At 45.3% G+C, this 18,276-nt stretch overlaps 1 protein-coding gene across 1 annotated transcript in view; it reads left to right on the forward strand.

Annotated features, from left to right (window-relative positions):
* Positions 1-11,113: 11,113 nt before the first annotated feature.
* The window catches only part of PKHD1 (PKHD1 ciliary IPT domain containing fibrocystin/polyductin), a 233,032-nt gene continuing 225,869 nt past the window's right edge, over positions 11,114-18,276 (forward strand). The window contains exons 1-6 of the mRNA XM_056488194.1: positions 11,114-11,286; positions 11,690-11,790; positions 12,848-12,925; positions 13,871-14,015; positions 14,960-15,059; positions 17,787-17,844. Of these exons, the coding sequence (XP_056344169.1) occupies positions 11,739-11,790; positions 12,848-12,925; positions 13,871-14,015; positions 14,960-15,059; positions 17,787-17,844 (433 nt within the window). The 5' untranslated portion in view covers positions 11,114-11,286; positions 11,690-11,738. The remainder of the gene's footprint in view (positions 11,287-11,689; positions 11,791-12,847; positions 12,926-13,870; positions 14,016-14,959; positions 15,060-17,786; positions 17,845-18,276) is intronic.

An 18,276-nucleotide genomic window follows, 5' to 3' on the forward strand; every position in this document is an offset into this window, starting at 1 on the left:
TATAAGGTGTCACCCCATTCCTTAAGGAAAGAAAGTCCCTCAAAAACATAACCTTGGCCCATGGGACACATTTGTGAGCTGAAAATTTCAGTGCAGAATGGATAGTATTTTTATTTATTTTATTATTTTATTTTATTTTATTTTATTTTATTTTATTTTATTTTATTTTATTTTATTTTATTTTATTTTATTTTAATGTTATTTTATTTTTATTTTAATGTTATTTTATTTTTTTAATTCTACTTTTCTGAAAAAACAACTACAACAACAAAAAAAGTTGAATGTGATTAATTATTATTTTCTTTTAATCCCAATTAAGAACCTGTAGGGCATAAACTGCACAAATTACATTTGCTTCACTTTTAGTTTATTTTTATTCATTGCTTTTAATTTTTCTGGGATGTAGATAAACCCAGCCCTGTACAGAGCCCCATGCTGATTGTCATCCATAAAATTGTGGATATGTTGGATAACTATAAACTCACTATAGGAAGGAATTTCTGTTCTCTCTCTATTTCTATATTCTCTGGGTATTTTATTGCCCAGAGAAGCTGTGGCTGCTCCATCCCTGGAAGTGCCCAAGGCCAGGCTGGATGGGTTTGGAACACTCTGGGATAGTGGAAGGTGTCCCTGCCCATGGCAGGGAGTGGAACTGGATTATATTCAAGGTCCCATCCAACCCAAACCATTCCATGATTCTGGGATTCTATAACATCAAGTCTATTCTCTGATGTTTCTATTTTTAGGAAATACTCCCATCATTTTGCTCTGACAGTGGGTTATGAGCAGATGTGCCCCATAAAGTGACACTCAGTGTCACAGCTTTAACTGCTGAGCAGAGCTTTTCCTAGGCCTAATTTTAGTGTTTTTTTAAATAAAATTGATGTGAAAAAGATACAGATTTTTTTATATTTATATCTCAGTCCAAATTTTACAGGGGATAAAAATTTGCAGGGGGTAGAATGAGTAGGGTTTTGTTTTATTGGTATAAAGTCCCTGTTAGAATGAGGTAGAGAAGAATTAAATTCAGACACTTGATTGTTCAATTCAAGTGAGGAGGTTGATTTTTTGTCTCTATACATTCTCCAGAGGGACACAGAGAGGATGGAGAGGAACAGATCACCAGCCCCTCTGGCTGTGCCTTCATCCCCAGTGCCTGGGCAAAAGGAACAAGGCAAGTGGTGGTGCCTCACACCTGCTTGCATTTTTGTGGGGGTGGAGAAGAGCAGATGTCCAGAGCTGCCAGTCCTGGGAGTCCTGCAGGAATGTGGGGCCTGTGACAGCTGATTGAGCTGGAGGGGCTTTGGGTGGGGGTGGGAGGGGGCTCTGGTGCCTGCTGGAGAGCTGCTGATGGGCAAGGGAGCTGGAAAGTTGGTGCAGACTCTGGAATGAAAAGGTTGTTTGAAGCTGGAATATTTATGTCCTGGATGTGGGAATTCATTGCTCTTCCCTTGGGAGATAGTCTTGGGGTCCATGCTGGATTTTGGGTGTATTTTCTGGGTTAGGTGATGGGAACGTTTTCAACCTCTTCAGCCCTGGACTGATACAGAGAAAGCCAATAGCTATCATCAGTGGAGCTTCAGTCCCTTCAGCATAACTGGGGCACAGCAAGAGTGGGAGGACACAATGATCTCAAGAAAAAGACTGAGAATTAGCCTGGTTTGCACCCAATATTCAACAAACCTTGTAAAGAAGTCTCCTGAAACTTTGCATTCTCTGAGATGGTCATTGTTGAGTTTATTAACATACTGAAATTCTTTCTTTCTTTCTTTCTTTCTTTCTTTCTTTCTTTCTTTCTTTCTTTCTTTCTTTCTTTCTTTCTTTCTTTCTTTCTTTCTTTCCTTCTTTCCTTCTTTCCTTCTTTCCTTCTTTCTTTCTTTCTTTCTTTCTTTCTTTCTTTCTTTCTTTCTTTCTTTCTTTCTTTCTTTCTTTCTTGTCTGGGGATCCAACATGTCACTGATCTCACTTTACTCCTGCTGTTATCATTTCTGGTAGATAAGAAGTGAATTTCCCCTGTAGGCATAGAACAGAGCTGGCAAATGAACCTTTGTTCCAGTAATTCCACTTTTTAAGGACATCCAGTCTCAGCTGGGGAGTTCCACTTTCTGAAAACTGAAGCTGGGAGATATTTTTCTGAGGCCATCCAGTAGTAAAGGTGGGTGAGGTGAGAAGCTAGGAAGGCAGTGAGGGCTAGGAGCACCAAGGAGGCTGCCCTGATGCTTTTGTTTTATTTTGACTATAGCCCAAGGCAGAAAACCACTGTCCCACTGATCCCTGAGCTGGACAGCTTGTGGCTATCCTAATTATTGGTGTTAGAATAGGAACAGTCCATCCTGCCTCCTCCTCTGTACAGGGGTGTGTTTCCATGGCAGGGAATTGGAAGTGGATGAACTTTAAGGTCACTTCCAACTTCAACCATTCTGTGATTCCTTGGCAGTTCCATCTGCCTTCAAGGCAGGAGAAGAGATGCTGAAGAAGGATTGTTGATTTCTGGCATGTATTTAGACAGGATAAAAAAAGGGATGCCTCAGGGCAGAGTTTCAGTCTCATCCCACTGGTGTGTTCAGAATTAAGCAGCTTAGGGAGGATCTCCTCAAGGTCCAATTCCATGTCAGGCTTTTGGAAAACATCCTGCAGATATCCACACACTGGCTGCATCACCCAGTGCAGATTTGTCTTTCTGAAGTCAGGATGTGAAACTTATTCTCCCTGGCTGCCAGAGGATGGAAAAACCCTTCCTGCAGTTTCCAGGTGACTTCAAGGCTTCATCTGACTCTGACAAGAAGAGTTTCTTCACCATTTTCCTCTCCTCCCTCCCCATCCTTGCAGCTACAAAAACCAAGCAGCCAGAGCTCCCCAGGATGCCCTTGGGGTCACAGCAGAGCTGAGCAGACCTGAACCCCAAATCCCATCCTGCAGTCCCTCAGGGCAAGCAATTACCAAATTAACACCTTGTGGTGACAACTCCTGAGGACGAATTGAGCTGGATTTATGGGCAGGGGGTTCGAATGGGGGGCAGTGCCAAACTTTGTGTGACTTAAATAAATGAAATAAATCCCCATTGGCAGGTCAGCGATTTGGAGCCCTTGCAGATGCCCTTTGCTGTCCCTCCACCCAGGAGCTGGAGGCATCATCTCTGCTCCCCAGCTGTTGCCCTTGAGGTTTACACAGCTGCCATGGGAACTGGGGGACTGGGGGTGGGAGGTGCAGCCTCCCCAGTGCCTCAGACCCACAGCAGGGTCAGAGGTGGCCACGTTTGGGCTCAAAGAGGAACAGGTGGGTACAGGGCTGGCATTTGGAACACTGGTACTTTTATTTTTATTGGCACTCCCCCCCGTGCTGGAAGTTACTGTGAAATGCATCTGGCTGGACTGAACAGGCCCTGAAATAAGGGAAGCATCTTGGGTTTGGGGGTTGATTATTCATTCATTTTAATGCATGCAAACCCATTCTGAATAAAGCATTAATTTGGACTTTAAATGTACTGAGCAGGCTCTGATCAAGGCATCCTTCCTCATGCCACCTATGGGCTCTTTTTCTCTCTACTTCTGTTTTTCTCTTCCTTGCTGGCTCGATGGGTCTGTGCAGCAGCAGGCACAAGGATATCTCAATTAGAGCTGTAGGAATAACCAATTCACATCACTGGCAGTACTGAAAAGCTGGGCTGAAAAAATCTTGCTGTGGATTGACTCAAGTGGTTGTTTAAGACTGGGTGGGAAGTGACTTCCTGCTGGATTCAGGCAGTGAAAGGAAGCAGAAAAAGAGAGGGAAGTGAGAAAGAAGTTGTTTTGAGTGAGAAAACAAATTAAGACTCACAGCACTAATAATAAATAGAAGATGTGCTGGGCAATGATCAACCCATCAGGTGCTCCCAGCAACCCTGAAACATCACTGACACTTCCACTGAGAAGAAAAGTCAAACAAAGTCTGAGCTATCTTAGACTTGTACTGCCTGTGGCATGGGGTTTGGAACTTTGATCTTTAAGGTCCCTCCAACCCAAACCATCCTGTGATTCTCTGCTTGCTTTCTCCTGGAGTGACAGGTTTGGTGTTCATCTGTGTGACTTCCATGAGTTTGTGGTTTTTACTCCTGAGAGGATAATAACATCCCTGGGATAGGACTCACTGACAGTACCTAAATGTGAATCCCCCTTAGCAGGGCCCACCTGGGAGTCTGCTGAGTGTGACACCAGACTGAGAGGGCTTGGACAGAGAGGGGCCATTAGTGCTCTGCTCAAACCCTCTGTGTGATGGCAGGCTGTGCAGCTCCACACCAGCCCAAGGAGACCAAATCCCACCCCAGGGATGGAAAAAGATCTCATATCCCATGTCTGGCTTTACACATCTCCCTGCACAGCTGGGATCATTGTAAGTTGTTCTTTTCAACTTTTTTCTTTCCTTAAAAAAAAAAAAAAAAAAAAAAAATCTCAGGGCTGTGGTGCATTTTGCATAGAAGCCAATTGGTTAAAAACGAAAAAAAAAAAGAAAGTGTTATTTGAGTCCAGCCCTGAGGAATACAGTGGCAAGCCATCCCCTCTGCTGGAGGTGAAGCAAAGCCCAGGAGCAGCCTGCTGCAGGGTCTTTGCTTTCATGTGAATAACACACACAAATCCCCCGTCCCCAGGGCTGGGGGATCACTGACAGGGGCACAGGCTGTGAGAAAGGGGTGAGGGGAGCCAAACTGTGCTCTCCTTTCATTCACCAGGGTCAGCTGTCCCACCTGTTCCTCCTGCTTAGGCATGGGCAGCAGGGATGGATGGAGGGGATGGGGCAGAGGCAGCATTCACAGAGAAAACTCATGGAAGGGGAGGAATCCCATTTTTAAATGGGAAGAAAATGGGAATTTGCTACAGAGCTGGAAGGAGAGAGGCTGCAGGGCTGGCATCTGCCTGGATCACTCCTCTGAGAGCTGGGGAGCAGGCCAAGAACAAGTTTGCTAATGAAAGACTAATGATGGATGCAGCTCAGTAGGTGCTGGGTTGCAGTTTGATCCCGAAACCCAATCCTCCACCAGCTGTTTGTTTAAGCAAATGCCGAGGTTCCAGAGCCTGCCCAGACTGCCCCGAGAGATTTCTGCTGCCCAAACCACACCTCTTGATTTTATCCTCCCCGTGGGTCCATCCTGTTCGGGTTTCCTCTGGGGCTGTTCTCACCTACTTTGCAAAGCCTGCAGCAGACACTTGGGATTGTGTCTTTTTGCCTCTGTTGAAACTGAAATCTGTTTTAGGGTTGGAAATTCTGTGTGGCTCCAGAGAGCCCAGCACAACGGAGCTGCAGCCCTTTTTTGGGTGCTGTTTCTGTGACAAAGCCCTGTGACACAGAGGTTGGAGGAGTGATGCTCCATCACACGGGTGGGAAGCGTGGATGAGATGCCTGTGAGCAGCCCAGCAGAGGAAAATCTCTGGGAAGAACCTCAACACCAGAATTTTTTCACAGTGAAGAAGCAGCTAGTGCTTTATTTCAAGTTGCTTTTATTCCCTTTGTGACTGTTTTTTCGACGTAGGAGGATTTCTGTGCCTGGCAGGTGTTGGGGGTGTTTAGCCTGGAAAAAAGGTGGCTCAGGGGGACCTTACTGCTCCCTACACCTGAAAGGAGGTTGTAGACAGTTTGAGTTTGTTCTTTTCTCCCAGGTATCAAGTGATAGGACAAGGAGAAATGATCTTCAGTGGTGCCAGGTTGGATATCAGAGAAAATTTCTTCACTGAAAGAGTGTCTGAGCATTGGAACAGGCTGTCCAGGGAATTGGTGGAGTCACCATCCCTGGAAGTGCTAAAAAAAAATGAGGAGATGTGGCATGGCTGAGTGGGCATGGGAATATTTGATCAAAGGTTGGACCTGATGATCTTGTATGTCTTTTCCAATTTTAATGATTCTGCAATGGGCCTGGGAGCCAGCCTTGACCTTGGTTTTTCCTGACAATCACACGTGCTCTGCAGACTCCAGGGGAGCAGGGGAGCATCCTCTACATGGCTGGGAGGAGACCAAAGCTGAAGCAGACAAATCCCCTGCAAGATGCTGTTTTTTTCTTGCCCAGTTGCCTTGTGCATCCCCAGGCTCCAGCATCTGCCAGGCTGGGGGGACCCCACAGCCCCTCTGGGGAGATGTGAGCACAAACACACCCAACCTTGAAAGGAGCTTCAAACCTGTCATTAAAACAGCTGTGCTGGCAATAAATTTAGTATTTAAAGAAGTTCAGTGCCTGTTTAAAATGGAGACAGAGTAGCTATGGGAACAAGCTCTACAGAGTTTTGTCCTGCTGAAAAGTGACCCTGTAAAGATGTGGAAGGCTTCTGGAAGCACCAGCATTTTTCTTCTCAAAGGAAAGAGTTGAATCTCTTAAAAATGAGGTAGAAAAATGGGCCAGGCAAGTCAGGCAGTTTATTTACAGGCTGCAAATGTAAGTAGAAGTAGTGGCAATAAAAGATTAAAAAAAAAATAAAAATTAATAATGTGAATGTTAAGATTTCCAAGGAAAAAAAAAAGCTTTTCTTTTTCTTTGTAAAGGAACAGTAAAAAAAGGAGAAGAAGCCTGAATGCTGTTCTTACCAGAAGACACTGTCAATTGGGCTTGGAGCAACCTGGGATAGTGGAAGGTGTGATAGTGGAAGTGGGCTGGATCTAGGTTATCTTTAGGATTCCTTTCAACTCAAATCATTCTGTGATTATAGGATTCTTGGCCTGCCAGGAAGTCTTTTCTCTCCTGATTTAGGAATGATCACGAATGAGCTGCATTGGCTTTCTCGTACTCAGATCCCTGCTTAGCACTGCCCTGCCTCAGCTCACCTTCCCATGGACAGCAGCCTCACCCAGCTGCATTCTGAGAGCCAGCAGGAGGAAGAGTGGGATTCACAGGGAAATTTGATAAGGAAAGGTTTCCCAAATCCCCTAGGTTCCCTTGGAAATCCCAGCTCAGCACCCTGTCTGCCAGTGTCTAACAAGCCTCTCAAGAAAAAAAAAACATCAAACCCCAGGATTTATTATTAATCAGCCCAGCTTCTTAACACCTTCTCTGTGACCTTGGTTGCTAGGAAGTTGGTGTCAATACAGGAAAAGTGAAGTATTAATAGAAAGAAAGAGCAGCTGTAAGAACTCAGCACAGAGCAGCATGGCCAGTGGGAGTCTTCCAGGCTACTGGTAACCCAGCCTTCCAGGAGAGGGATAATGATTTCACACTGAAAGATGGTAGATTTATATTAGATATTGGTAGATTTAAATTAGATATTAGGAGGGAATTGTTCCCTGTGATGATGGGGAGCCCTGGCACAGGGTGCCCAGAGAAGCTGTGGCTGCTCCTGGATCCCTGGAAGTGTCCAAGGCCAGGCTGGATGGGGGTTGGAGCAACCTGGGATAGTGGAAGGTGTCCCTGCCCATGGCAGGGGGTGGAACAGGATGAGCTTTAAGGTTCCTTCCAACCCAAACCATCCTGTGATCATATGACAATGCCAAGCTGGAAAGCAGAGAGCTCTCCCTGTGCTGGAAAGCAGGATCACAGCCCTGTGTCTGCACACAGACACCAAGCTCAAGCAGTTTCAAGCTGGTTTTTTTCTCTGCTGTGTGTCCAGCACAGCACTGCATTGGGAGGGAAGCTGCTTATCCAAAGATAAATCCAAGAGAAGCACAATGCTGCTGGCCACTAAGTGGCATCAGTCCCCTAAAAACCTGATCTAGGGAGTGACACCCCTGCCCAGCACAGGGGGTTGGAAGAAATGAGCTTTTTGGTCCCTTCCTGGACTTTCCTCAGGTCAAAAGCAGTGTTCTCCAGGAGTCAGTGCCAGAAAGCACAGAAAGCTCAAAACCCCAGATTTCTGGGATCCAACACTTTCCAACCCAAACCATTCTGTGATTTTATGATTCCATCACTTTATGCTCCACCAACGAGCTCCATTAGCCTGGCTTTCCCCTGGGATGCATTTTGCTCTCTTTACAGGGGTAGGTGCAGGAATTGTGAGCTCAGGCAGCATTCCCACATCATTCCCCCTGCCAGGGCTGACTCTGGCAAGCAGGAGGCAGGGAAGGCTGCTGCCCTTGATGGGTGGTGGGTACTGGAAAGGAGGGAGGAGGGGACTGCAGTGGCTGCAGACAAAATTGTTAAAGCTCTCCTTATCCACATTATCCTCCCCTCAGCTGTTGTGCTGGGAGGTGCCATGTGGTGTCCAGCAACTGCACATATTATACACTCCTTTCTGCTGTGAGACCCAGGGGGGAGCATGAGGGGACCCTCATGTGGCTCCTGAAAGGCTCCTCCATCCCAGAAGTGCTCCAGGTCCTGGGAAAACAGAGTCTTTCCATGCTGCTGCCTCTGGAAAAGGCCCCAGGGGCAGGGTCATCCCTGTCCCACACACCAATATTGACAATGAAGCTGTTTAGCCCAAAGACACTGGTGAGTGCAGGAGTTTGGAACAGACCCCACATCTCCTCTTCCTGTGCTGCCTGCTTGAACCTGGCCTTGTCCTCAAGCCCAGGGGATTAACACAGAACATTCCTGGGCCTGTGTCAGGCAGAGCAGAGGCAGCCTGGCCACCTGTGGGCTGTGTTTGCAGAGTCAGGCAGGTCTTTGGTGGCTCCATGCTTCCATCTAGTGACAAAAAGCCACAGCTCAGCCCTCCCGCTTGGCTCTGCCTCCTTTCTGGTTGCACTGCAGGAGTATTTCTCAGATTCTTTTTGCTGAGCTGCCCATGGGGCTATTTCCAGTTATTCACTCAAAACCTAAGCCCCTAAATGTGTAACTCCAAATGAACAAAATTAGGGGTGAAGTTTTTTGAGCAGAACTGCCCTTTGGCAGGAAAGAAGTGGTTTGCACATGTGTACAAACATGGACTTGCTCATAAAAATGTGCTGATTTATTCTTCAGTGGGTAATATCCCTAAAAATGGGCATCAGCCTCTGGTGACAGAGTATTTACATGTCCTATAGCAAGGCTCCTGTGTGGCTTGGCCATTCCTCTCCTGATCTGAACTCTAGGCCTGGGTTTCTGCTTATTAAGGACAATGTCTTTCATAGAATCATGGAATGGTTTGGGATGGAAGGAACCTTAAAGCTCATCCAGTTCCACCCCTGTCATGGGCAGGGACACCTTCCACTATCCCAGGTTGCTCCAAACCCATCCAACCTGACCTTGGACATTCCAGGGATCCAGGGGCAGCCACAGCTTCTCTGGGCACCCTGTGCCAGGGCTCCCCACCCTCACAGAGAAATCTTCTTCCTAATATCCCATCTAACCCTCCCCTCTGGCAGTTTAAAACTCTTCCTCCTTGAGCTGTCCCTCCAGGCCCTTGTAAATTGTTTTTCTCCATCTTTCTTGTGGGCTCCCTGCAGGTATTGGTGGGTCACCCCAAAACTTTCTGTTTTTGAAGCTGAACAATCCCAATCATCTCAGCCTTTCTTTGCAGGAGAGTTGCTCCATCCCTCCAGCCATCTTGGTGGCCTCATCTGGACTTGTCCTTCCCTTCTTTCTTTTCACAATTCAGCTCCTTCATGGGGAGGGCTCCCTATGCATCACTTTACTTAATATGTGGTTTTCTGCAAAAAAATAAAAATCTCATTACAGCCAAATCCTTTTGATCTGCAAACCTTGGATATTTAGTTGAGTTTTTCCTGGGTAAAACATTTCCTCAGGATTGGGTCACAAAGCACTATGGATACTAATACTAATACTAATACTAATACTAATACTAATACTAATACTAATACTAATACTAATACTAATACTAATACTAATACTAATACTTATACTAATACTTTTTGCTGATTACAACCTAGGCAGTTTGAGTGACAGAGTGTATTGGGAGCAGCACTGACAGCAATAGTGGCCCTGATCAGCCTCACCTGGGACCACCCTCCCCAGCCTGGCCCTGGCTCAGGAGCCTCATCTGAGGCCCTGTGCTCCCTCCCTGAGCTGTGCTGCAGAAATGCTGCTCTGTAATCCCCTCTCTGGTCATGGCTTTTATCTGGATCATGGACTCATGTTGTGGCTGAGCATCCTGCCCTGTCCCCTCTTGTTTCTGAGGAGTTTCCTGAAAGGATCTGCTCTATCCCTTTATTTGGGGCTGTGAGTGGACCCTGTTAGCAGCATCTATTTCTGTCTGCTGTGCTCAAGTTGTCATCCTTGAGCAGCCTCTTCTTTAACAATACTTTTTCTGTTTGAGAATTTTCCCTCAAGTTTACTCTTCCTTCTGACCACATTTCCAGAGTAATTCTGCTAATAAGTAAACTGAGTGTAGTTCTCTGCTGGGGTTCCTGTAATCATTGGCTGGATGTGGCTGAGGCTCTGGGGCTCAGAATAAACCAAGCACAACAGGTTCCACTGCTGGGACAGCTCCAGAGCTCCCCTGAGGGTTGATTGCCCGTGACTTTGTGCCACTGAGCCTCTGAATTGAGGCAGAGCAGGAGCCTGAGCAAGGCTGTTTCAGCTCCCTTTGGGGCTGAGGTGAGAGCACACTCTGCTGCTGTTTGGTGTGTGGTAACTCATTAAACCTCAGTTATGCTGTGGGGTCTGGGAACTTCCTGAACATTTCAGTGGAAACTTCCATGAGAGGTTTCCATGCCAGGGCAGGGGCTCAGCAGCCCATTGAGGGATTCCATCCAAATCCACCTGGGCTCCAAGCAGAGGTGGGCAGAGGTGGGAGTAGAGATGCTGCTCAGTGCCTGAGGGAGGCTGGATTGCATCTTCCCAGCAGCCAAGGCACTGTGAAAACCCACTGCCCTCTTTTCCACAGGGAAAAACACCTGCAGGGTTAAAGCTACTTGGAAAGTGATGAGGGATCTGACCACCCTTAGGGCAGAATTCCCAGCATGGGAATACCATGCAAAAATTGAATTAGTAATATGTAAGGGAACCTTGAAGTCCACTTGCTGTGAAAGTCAGCCCCAGGTTGAATATCACCATACAAGAAACAGCTTTTCTGTCATGTTGTAGGAGGGAAAAAAGAAGATAAAGTGGATTAATTGTCCTCCTGTTGGAGGACCTAACCATATACCAATGGAAGAACAATCCCAGGTTGTTTTTGTTATGGTTATTAAAGTCTTGGAATAAAACAGTTAATAGCAGCAAGTAGCTTAGGTTAATAATTAAGCCCCCTGAATGGATGGCTCTGAGCTGTCTGGGAAGGGGTTTGAGCCTTTTGGGAAGCTTGTCTGGTGAGTTTCAGCCCTGGGCAGAGTGACTGACACAACCCCAGCCTGAAACCTGTGGCAGAGCTGGTGCCAAGGGGATGGAGCTCTTGTGCTGGTATTGGAGTCCCTGCACTTCACTCAGCAGAGGAAAAGAGGAAGAACAAATTGAATAAGGTAAGCAAAGCCAGAAAAGGTCCTAAAAAGAATCATAAAATTACATCTAAATGATGTTGCCTGCACCTGCTTTGAAATGCAGCATTCACTTGCACCAGGGTGCTGGACTCTGGCTTAATTAATAATAATTAATAATTAAAAATGTGGCTTAATTAATTCACCCATGCTTTTTCCATGCTGAGGGTGAAGGCAGGTGAGATTGATAGTCTATCTTTAAGTGTTAGAACAGCTCCTGACATGGGCTTTATGAAGGAAATGTGTGATATCTCTGGCTGTGACAGCAAGTAAGATCTGGTCTGCAAACACTCAAATGTTCTTATTCTTAAATTATTAGAAAAGTTCACAGCTATTGCTCCCAGAGATTTGCAGTGAGAAGAAAGAATACAGATTTTTTTTTTTAAAGTTACAGGAGAGGTCCTGGACTCTTGTGAATTCCTCATCCCTTGTTCAAGATGAACCTTTGGAGAACATTTCTGCTGAGTGCTGGGCTGGTACTCTTGGCAGGTGGGTGATGGAGAGGTGTTGTCTCCAACCACACCTGTAAAATCCAGTGGGGACTGGACACAGAATGCCTGTGAGATGTGGAGAAGAATTCCTAAAAGGGTTGAAAAGTATGGGGTATTGACTGTGGCACATTCCACCCTTATTATTGGTTTTCCCTGCCATTATTTCCACATCTGTAGTAAAGATTTCTGGATTAATTTTTAATTCTCTGTGTTCTACCTGGGTTCATACCATACCTATTGTTTTTTGTTCACTTGGTGATAAATATGTCACTCATTGTATGTTGATATTAAGTGCAAAAGTGTCCAGTGTTTGGCTTTGGTGATTAATACTGATGTTTGATCAGATTGCATCCAAATATAGCTAAGAAGTTGGAAATCTCCTAAAATGTTAATCAGGAAAGTGGAGATCACCATAAAATGACTTCTGGAAAATCCTGGTCAGTGGCTGCACAAAAGGAAGCCAAATGCTGTTTCATCTCTCAGCCTCAGAGAATGAGGGTGCCCAAAATAAATCCTAAATTATCTAAGGAATTTGGTGCCTTTATGGAAGGCAGGTTATAGGTGACTGAACATCATGAAGCAGGAGTTATTTTCCAGGCCTGTAGATCTTTCCTAAAGACTTCAGAAGGAAGTAACTGGACAGGTTTTCTTGGAGCCAGAAAAGGATATTTTGCAGGCAGCTTTAATTTTGGTAGGGTGCACAAAAGTCAGCAAACACATTTCTTTGAGAGATGAAGGAATAAACATGAAGTTTATAATTTTTAATTCTTGAGGATGGCAGGAGGATCAGGGTGTAGCTTGGGTCAGGCATCAACACCTCCCTGAGAGGAGCTGTAAATGGGGGAGAGAGGTGGAGGAAAAAGATGGGAAACATCATTAATTTGGATACCTGAGAAGGAGAAAAGGGATGAAGGGTGGGATCAGAAGCAGGCAGCTCTCAGATCACTGGGTCTCATCCTGAATAAAATATTTCAAATATTTGCATTTCCCTTCAGCCTGATGGAGCTGGTTTGGATTTTTTTTGTGGTTTTTTTTTTTTTTTTTTTTTTTTGCAGGGACAGCCTCAGGATCACTTGTCAAGCCCCAGGAGGGCAGCACAGCTGGAGGAACATGGATTACCATCACTCTGGATGGTGAGCTTTAAATTCTTGTGAAGTATGTGTTGAAATAGAATTATAGAAAGGTTAGATTGAAAAGGAATTTTAAAATTTTCTTATTCCACCTCCCTGCCATTGGCAGGGACACCTTCCACTATCCCAGATTATCCCAAGCCCTGTCCAACCTGGTATTGGACACTTCCAGGGATGTAAAAATAACAGATAACCAGCTCCCTTCTGAGGTTTGTGGTTGGAGTGACAAACCCACCCCAACAGAGCCATAGGCTGTGACCCTCATAGCATCAAATCAGCTTGAAATGATCACTTTATAAACTATTGCTGAAAGTTTATTTCTAAGCAAAGAGAAGTCAAAATGTTTATTTTATTTTTGAAAATGTAGAGCTAGAAATTTCTTCCCTGCTCCTGCCCTTTTAATGAAGAAAAGCTAAAAATCTGCCCCCTTCATCTGTCCTGTGATCCTGGAGCATTTTAAGACTCTTGTAATAAGCATGAGATCTGAGAAAAAAAATCTCAGAAAACTATATGTCCTGTCCATTTTGGCCCCAAATCAACTGTAACAAAGCTAGGTGTGATTTTCCAGAGTGATGAATATTTATTCATTGGGAAGAGAGTTTGTTTCTGAACCACCTGCAAGGTCATTGTCTGGCACAGGCTGCCCAGAGCAGTGATAGAGTCACCAGGGGGATTTAAAAGATGTATGGAAGTGCACTTGGGGACATGGTTTTTACCCTTAAAATTCTCTCCCCCATCCACTCTGAGGAAAAAGTGAGTGGCTGTGTGGGGCTGGGCTGACAATGGGGTTAAACCACCACAGCATGAAATTACACCAACATGGTTTTAAAAACCTGATCAAGGGCTCTTATTCCTAGAGAAGCTGGGTTGTACTTCTAAAACTATTTGTTGTGTGACTGGGAGTGATGCTGTGCTCACAGAGCTCTTCTGACTGATTTTCTTGCTTAGGCTCAGCATCCCAGCAGGTAGGATCTGTCTCTGCAGCCAGTTCATCCCAGCTGGAGGTGTCCCTGGTCAATCCTGACCTGCCCAGGCTGCCTTGTGATGTCTCTCCTCTGCATTTGGACTTGCCCACTCTAAGGTGCAGAACAAGGTATGATCCAGAGCTGCACTGTGGGTGAGACCTTGCCCTTTGTCAAACAGGATCCTCATTTCCTTCAGTGCCTGCACAGGCAGTTTGGGAGTTGAAGGAATTCCCACAGCTGCTAGTGTGGCCTCACTGAGCAGCTCCTAAGCTGGGTTGATTTATTCTTGTTTCAACTTCATGGAGCACAGGGGTACCTTGAGTCCTGAGAGGCTTCTTGGGCAGTCCAGACTCAGACCTTCAAAGGTTTGGAGACATCTAGCACTCAGATCCAAAACTCCCAAGAAAATCTTGGAGGAGACTCCACCAGCTTTTGGTGTCCTTGACCCTGCCCAAGGGGATAGAGAGAGGTTATGAATAGAACAGGAAATAAATGTGGTTACAAGCACCAGCTGGGCATTTTAAGCTGCCTGTTTTCTATCCTGTCATAACTTTAACACAGGTTGTTGAACTGGAAGACTGAAGAGGGACCTAATGGGACTCTTCCATGTTTTGCTGCTATGATTTGGCTGGGAGTTAATTCTGCTGGGTGCTGTGCTGGGAAACTGTGAATCAAGGATGCAGCATTAATTTATGGATCAGGATCAAGATGCCCTGCAGATCCAGGCAGCCCTTGATCTTTTTATTACTAATGAATAACAATTATTTTCTATATGTGCTTAATGAGAATGTTTGTGTTTTGCATCAACAATAATTTGGGTAGAATTCTGATGCAGTCATGTCACCTTCTGCTCTTAACTATGATTTCTTGCTGCGCTTCCAAATTTCTTTTAAATTATTTTTTCAAAGTTTGGCTTCATATGTGTGAAGTTTGGGCTGACAGTGAAAAGCTCCTTTGCTCTGTAGAAGTCTCAGTGGACTTGCTGTGAATGGAGACTCTGTAAAGGACTTGGCATTTCCTAAACACAATTTGTATAAAAATAATGTAATATTACACATTTTCTTCCACCTAGGTCTTCACCCCAGGAGGGTTTGTACTATGTGGAGGTGATCTTTAAAGGACATGTGATTAACAACCTGACTGAGGTGGAGAAAGAGAACTATTCTTTCAAGGTAATCACCAAGCAAGTGCAGAAGTGAGGAGAAAGAATTCAAGATACTGAAGGGAGTGAAGCTTCAACACTGGTCACAGGAAATATGTTGAAATGGATGGAATCACAGAATGGTTTGGATTGGAAGGGACCCTAAGCTAAAGAAAGGTGGGGAGAGGCTTTTTGTTAAGGCATGTTAGAGACAGAACCAGGGGGAATGGCTTCAAGCTGAAAGAGGGTAAGTTTAGATTGGATGTTCAAAAAAACCTCTTTAATGTGAGGCCCTGGCACAGGGTACCCAGAGAAGCTGTGGCTTGTCCTGGGAGTGTTCCAGGCTGGGTTGGATGGGTTTGAAGTTTGGGATAGTGGAAGGTGTCCCAGCCCATGGCAGGAGCTGGAGTGAGAAGGACTTTAAGGTTCCTTCCAACCCAAACCATTCTGGGATTCTGTGATCTCCTGCAGAACAGAGCCCTTAACCATGACAGTGTGCTTTGGGATGAGGCCTGGTGTGTTTGGAAGGCACATCCCACCTCTGTGCTAACCTTGAGCAAAAATCCCAGCATTTTCAGTAAATTGCACATTAAAGCTGAAGAGTCATTGGGTAGTTCAGCTAGCTCACAGAGCTGATGAAAAATCACCAGGGGATGCTGTTAATGAGGCACATTCCAAGCTAAATAAACCACAATGTGTCTCTTTGTTTTGGGGCTGGGCCCTGGGAGCTACACGTGTTAAAATTAATTTTGTCTCCACATTAGATTGGAAAAGCTGCTGCAGGCAGCAACAAGTCTGAGCAGCTCACAAGACTCGTGTCAGCCAGTGCCCCAATTTCTTGCTGCTTTTGGCTTCTTTCTCCACATCCTCTCCAGCCTGGGGTATGGTGTGATGTTGCCTTTGCTCCCCAGAAGTGGCCATTGCTGGAGGAAGTTTGTGGCTGCTCATTCATTTTTTAACATGACCAGGAGGAGGAGGGAGTGCAAAGGCTGAGCTCTGAAAGGGAACCAAGGAAAAACCCCGACAAATGCAATGGTATCTTTGAATTAATGCAACAAATTAATTTTTAATGATATTTATTGGGCTGTGAGCAGCATCTCTAAGAGCCAGTGAGAGGGCTCATAAAGGAGGTGGGGAAGATGAGCAGGTCCAAAAAGGATGGGGAAGGGTCTGAAGCACAAATCTGATGAGGAGCAGGTCAGGGGGGGCTCAGCCTGGAGAAAAGGAGGCTCAGGGAGGACCTTCTCACTCTCCACACCACCTTGACAGGAGGATACAGCCAGGTGGGGGTTGGCCTCTTCTCCCAAATTACAAGATACAGGACAAGAAAATTGCCTGAAGTTGCACCAGGGGAGGTTTACATTGGATATTAGGAAAATTCCTCCCCCAAAGGATTGTCAAACACCAGGGAAGTGGTGGAGTCACCAGCTCTGGAGGGATTGAAAATTCATGCAGATGTGGCATTTGGGGATATGTTTTACTGGATTTAGCAGTTGGATGAAAGGTTGGACTTGATGATTTTCAAGGTTTTTCAAGGTGAAGGTGGTCCTGTCCCCAAATAATCTCCTGTATAGCTGTAAGAAGGGCCAAGACAAATTCTTTGCTCCACTGGTGTAAGGTACTCAATAAACTTGCCAAAGAGTGGCTGAAGTATTTCACATCTATGATGATGAAATTGTTCTAAAGGATGTACTATTGGGAAGAAAAATAGTGTCACCTTTCAAGATAAAATGCAAGTTTTAACTTCAGCTAAAGCATGACTTAGGAACTTGACAGTGTATTAAACTGTGTCTTCTGATATTGGACCAAGCCAGGGTGGGTAATTTGAGCACAAAAGATGTAAAAATATCACTAATATAGACTCTGAGGGGGTGTCCTGGTTTGAAGGACAGATATCTGCCAATAAAGGCAGGAGCTTCTCTTTGAAATGGAGAATGTAAACCCACTTTCCTCCAAATTATTATTATCATTTTGAAATTAAGGGGCTCTCAGGCAAAGATATGGGAATTAGGAATAACAGTTCTTTACTAGGAAAATTAAAATAGAAATGCAGTATTACAAAGAACAATCCCAAAGCCTGCCAGAGTCAGAATCCAAGCTGACACCCGTCAGTCAGTCAGGGTGTTGGCACAGTCCCATTCAATGGTGGCTGCATCCTCCTGCAGGGGCAGATGTGGTTCAGCTGGAGCAGTGCTCCTGGAGAAGGTGCAGTTTCCTCTGAAGCTCCAGGGATGATGTGGAAAGGTCCAGTTTTCCTCTGGAATCCAGTGGCAAAGGCTGCTCTGCTGTTCCAAATCTCAGTTTTTCTCTGGGTAGGAAAGGCTTGGCTCCTCCCCTGGCTGGAGCATCTCCCAGTGGGATGATGGAATTTTATCAGTCATGCCCTGGGACTCACTGGCCATGAACAGGAGATATCTCCTGGAGGGAGGATGGGCTGTGGGAAAGATAAAGATGATTGCCCAGCTGGTTTAAAGATGGCCCATGAGCAGATAATGTGTGCCAGGAGATCAGGGTCACTGCCCCAGCTGGTTTAACAGATGGGGACAGAATTCACATTGCTGGTACATCCTGTATTGCAGCCCAAGACAGGGTGTGAGAAGGGAATAATTCTCCTTATTCCCTTCTCAGAGCAGGACTCAAAGATCAGATGTGGAGTGAGAGTCTCTGAAATGCTGGCTGGGCAGTGAGCAATGCACTGTCAGGGGGTTTGGACTGCTGCAGAAATAGTTCACATTTCACTGCAATTTTCTCTTTGCAGTTCTCAGCTGAGCAGACACCTGTGATTTACCAAATTAATCCATCATCTGGCACCCCAGGTATGGGACCTGTCTTTAATCTGTAATTCCACGCAGACCTTTTGCTTATTGGGGTTTTAGATCAGATTTTAAAGTTACATGAGAAGTCATTCACTGATTCTGGTCTGAAAAATTGACTGGAATATGGCAGTTTTTCCCCCCCCCCTATGTCTATTATTTTTGTATTTCCAGCTTTCTTTAGAAAAAATTGAAAGCTTGATCCTCAAAGTCAAGATTAATCAAAAGATTTTGGTCTCTCAAGAGTTCAGACAGTCACATGGATGATTATGTCACACAGATGTGCCTCAATCTAAGTCAATCCCTAATTTCCAATTGTTTTCAGGTGTAGCTCAGCTCTAGATTCTTGTGCCTTGCTTTAGGGTGCCAGTATGGAGGTTTCTCTGTGTTAGCTGGATGGATGTTTCACCTCCCAGTGTGGGTGAAGAGCAGGAG

Source organism: Oenanthe melanoleuca, chromosome 3, assembly GCF_029582105.1.
Source record: "Oenanthe melanoleuca isolate GR-GAL-2019-014 chromosome 3, OMel1.0, whole genome shotgun sequence".
NCBI lineage: Eukaryota > Metazoa > Chordata > Aves > Passeriformes > Muscicapidae > Oenanthe > Oenanthe melanoleuca.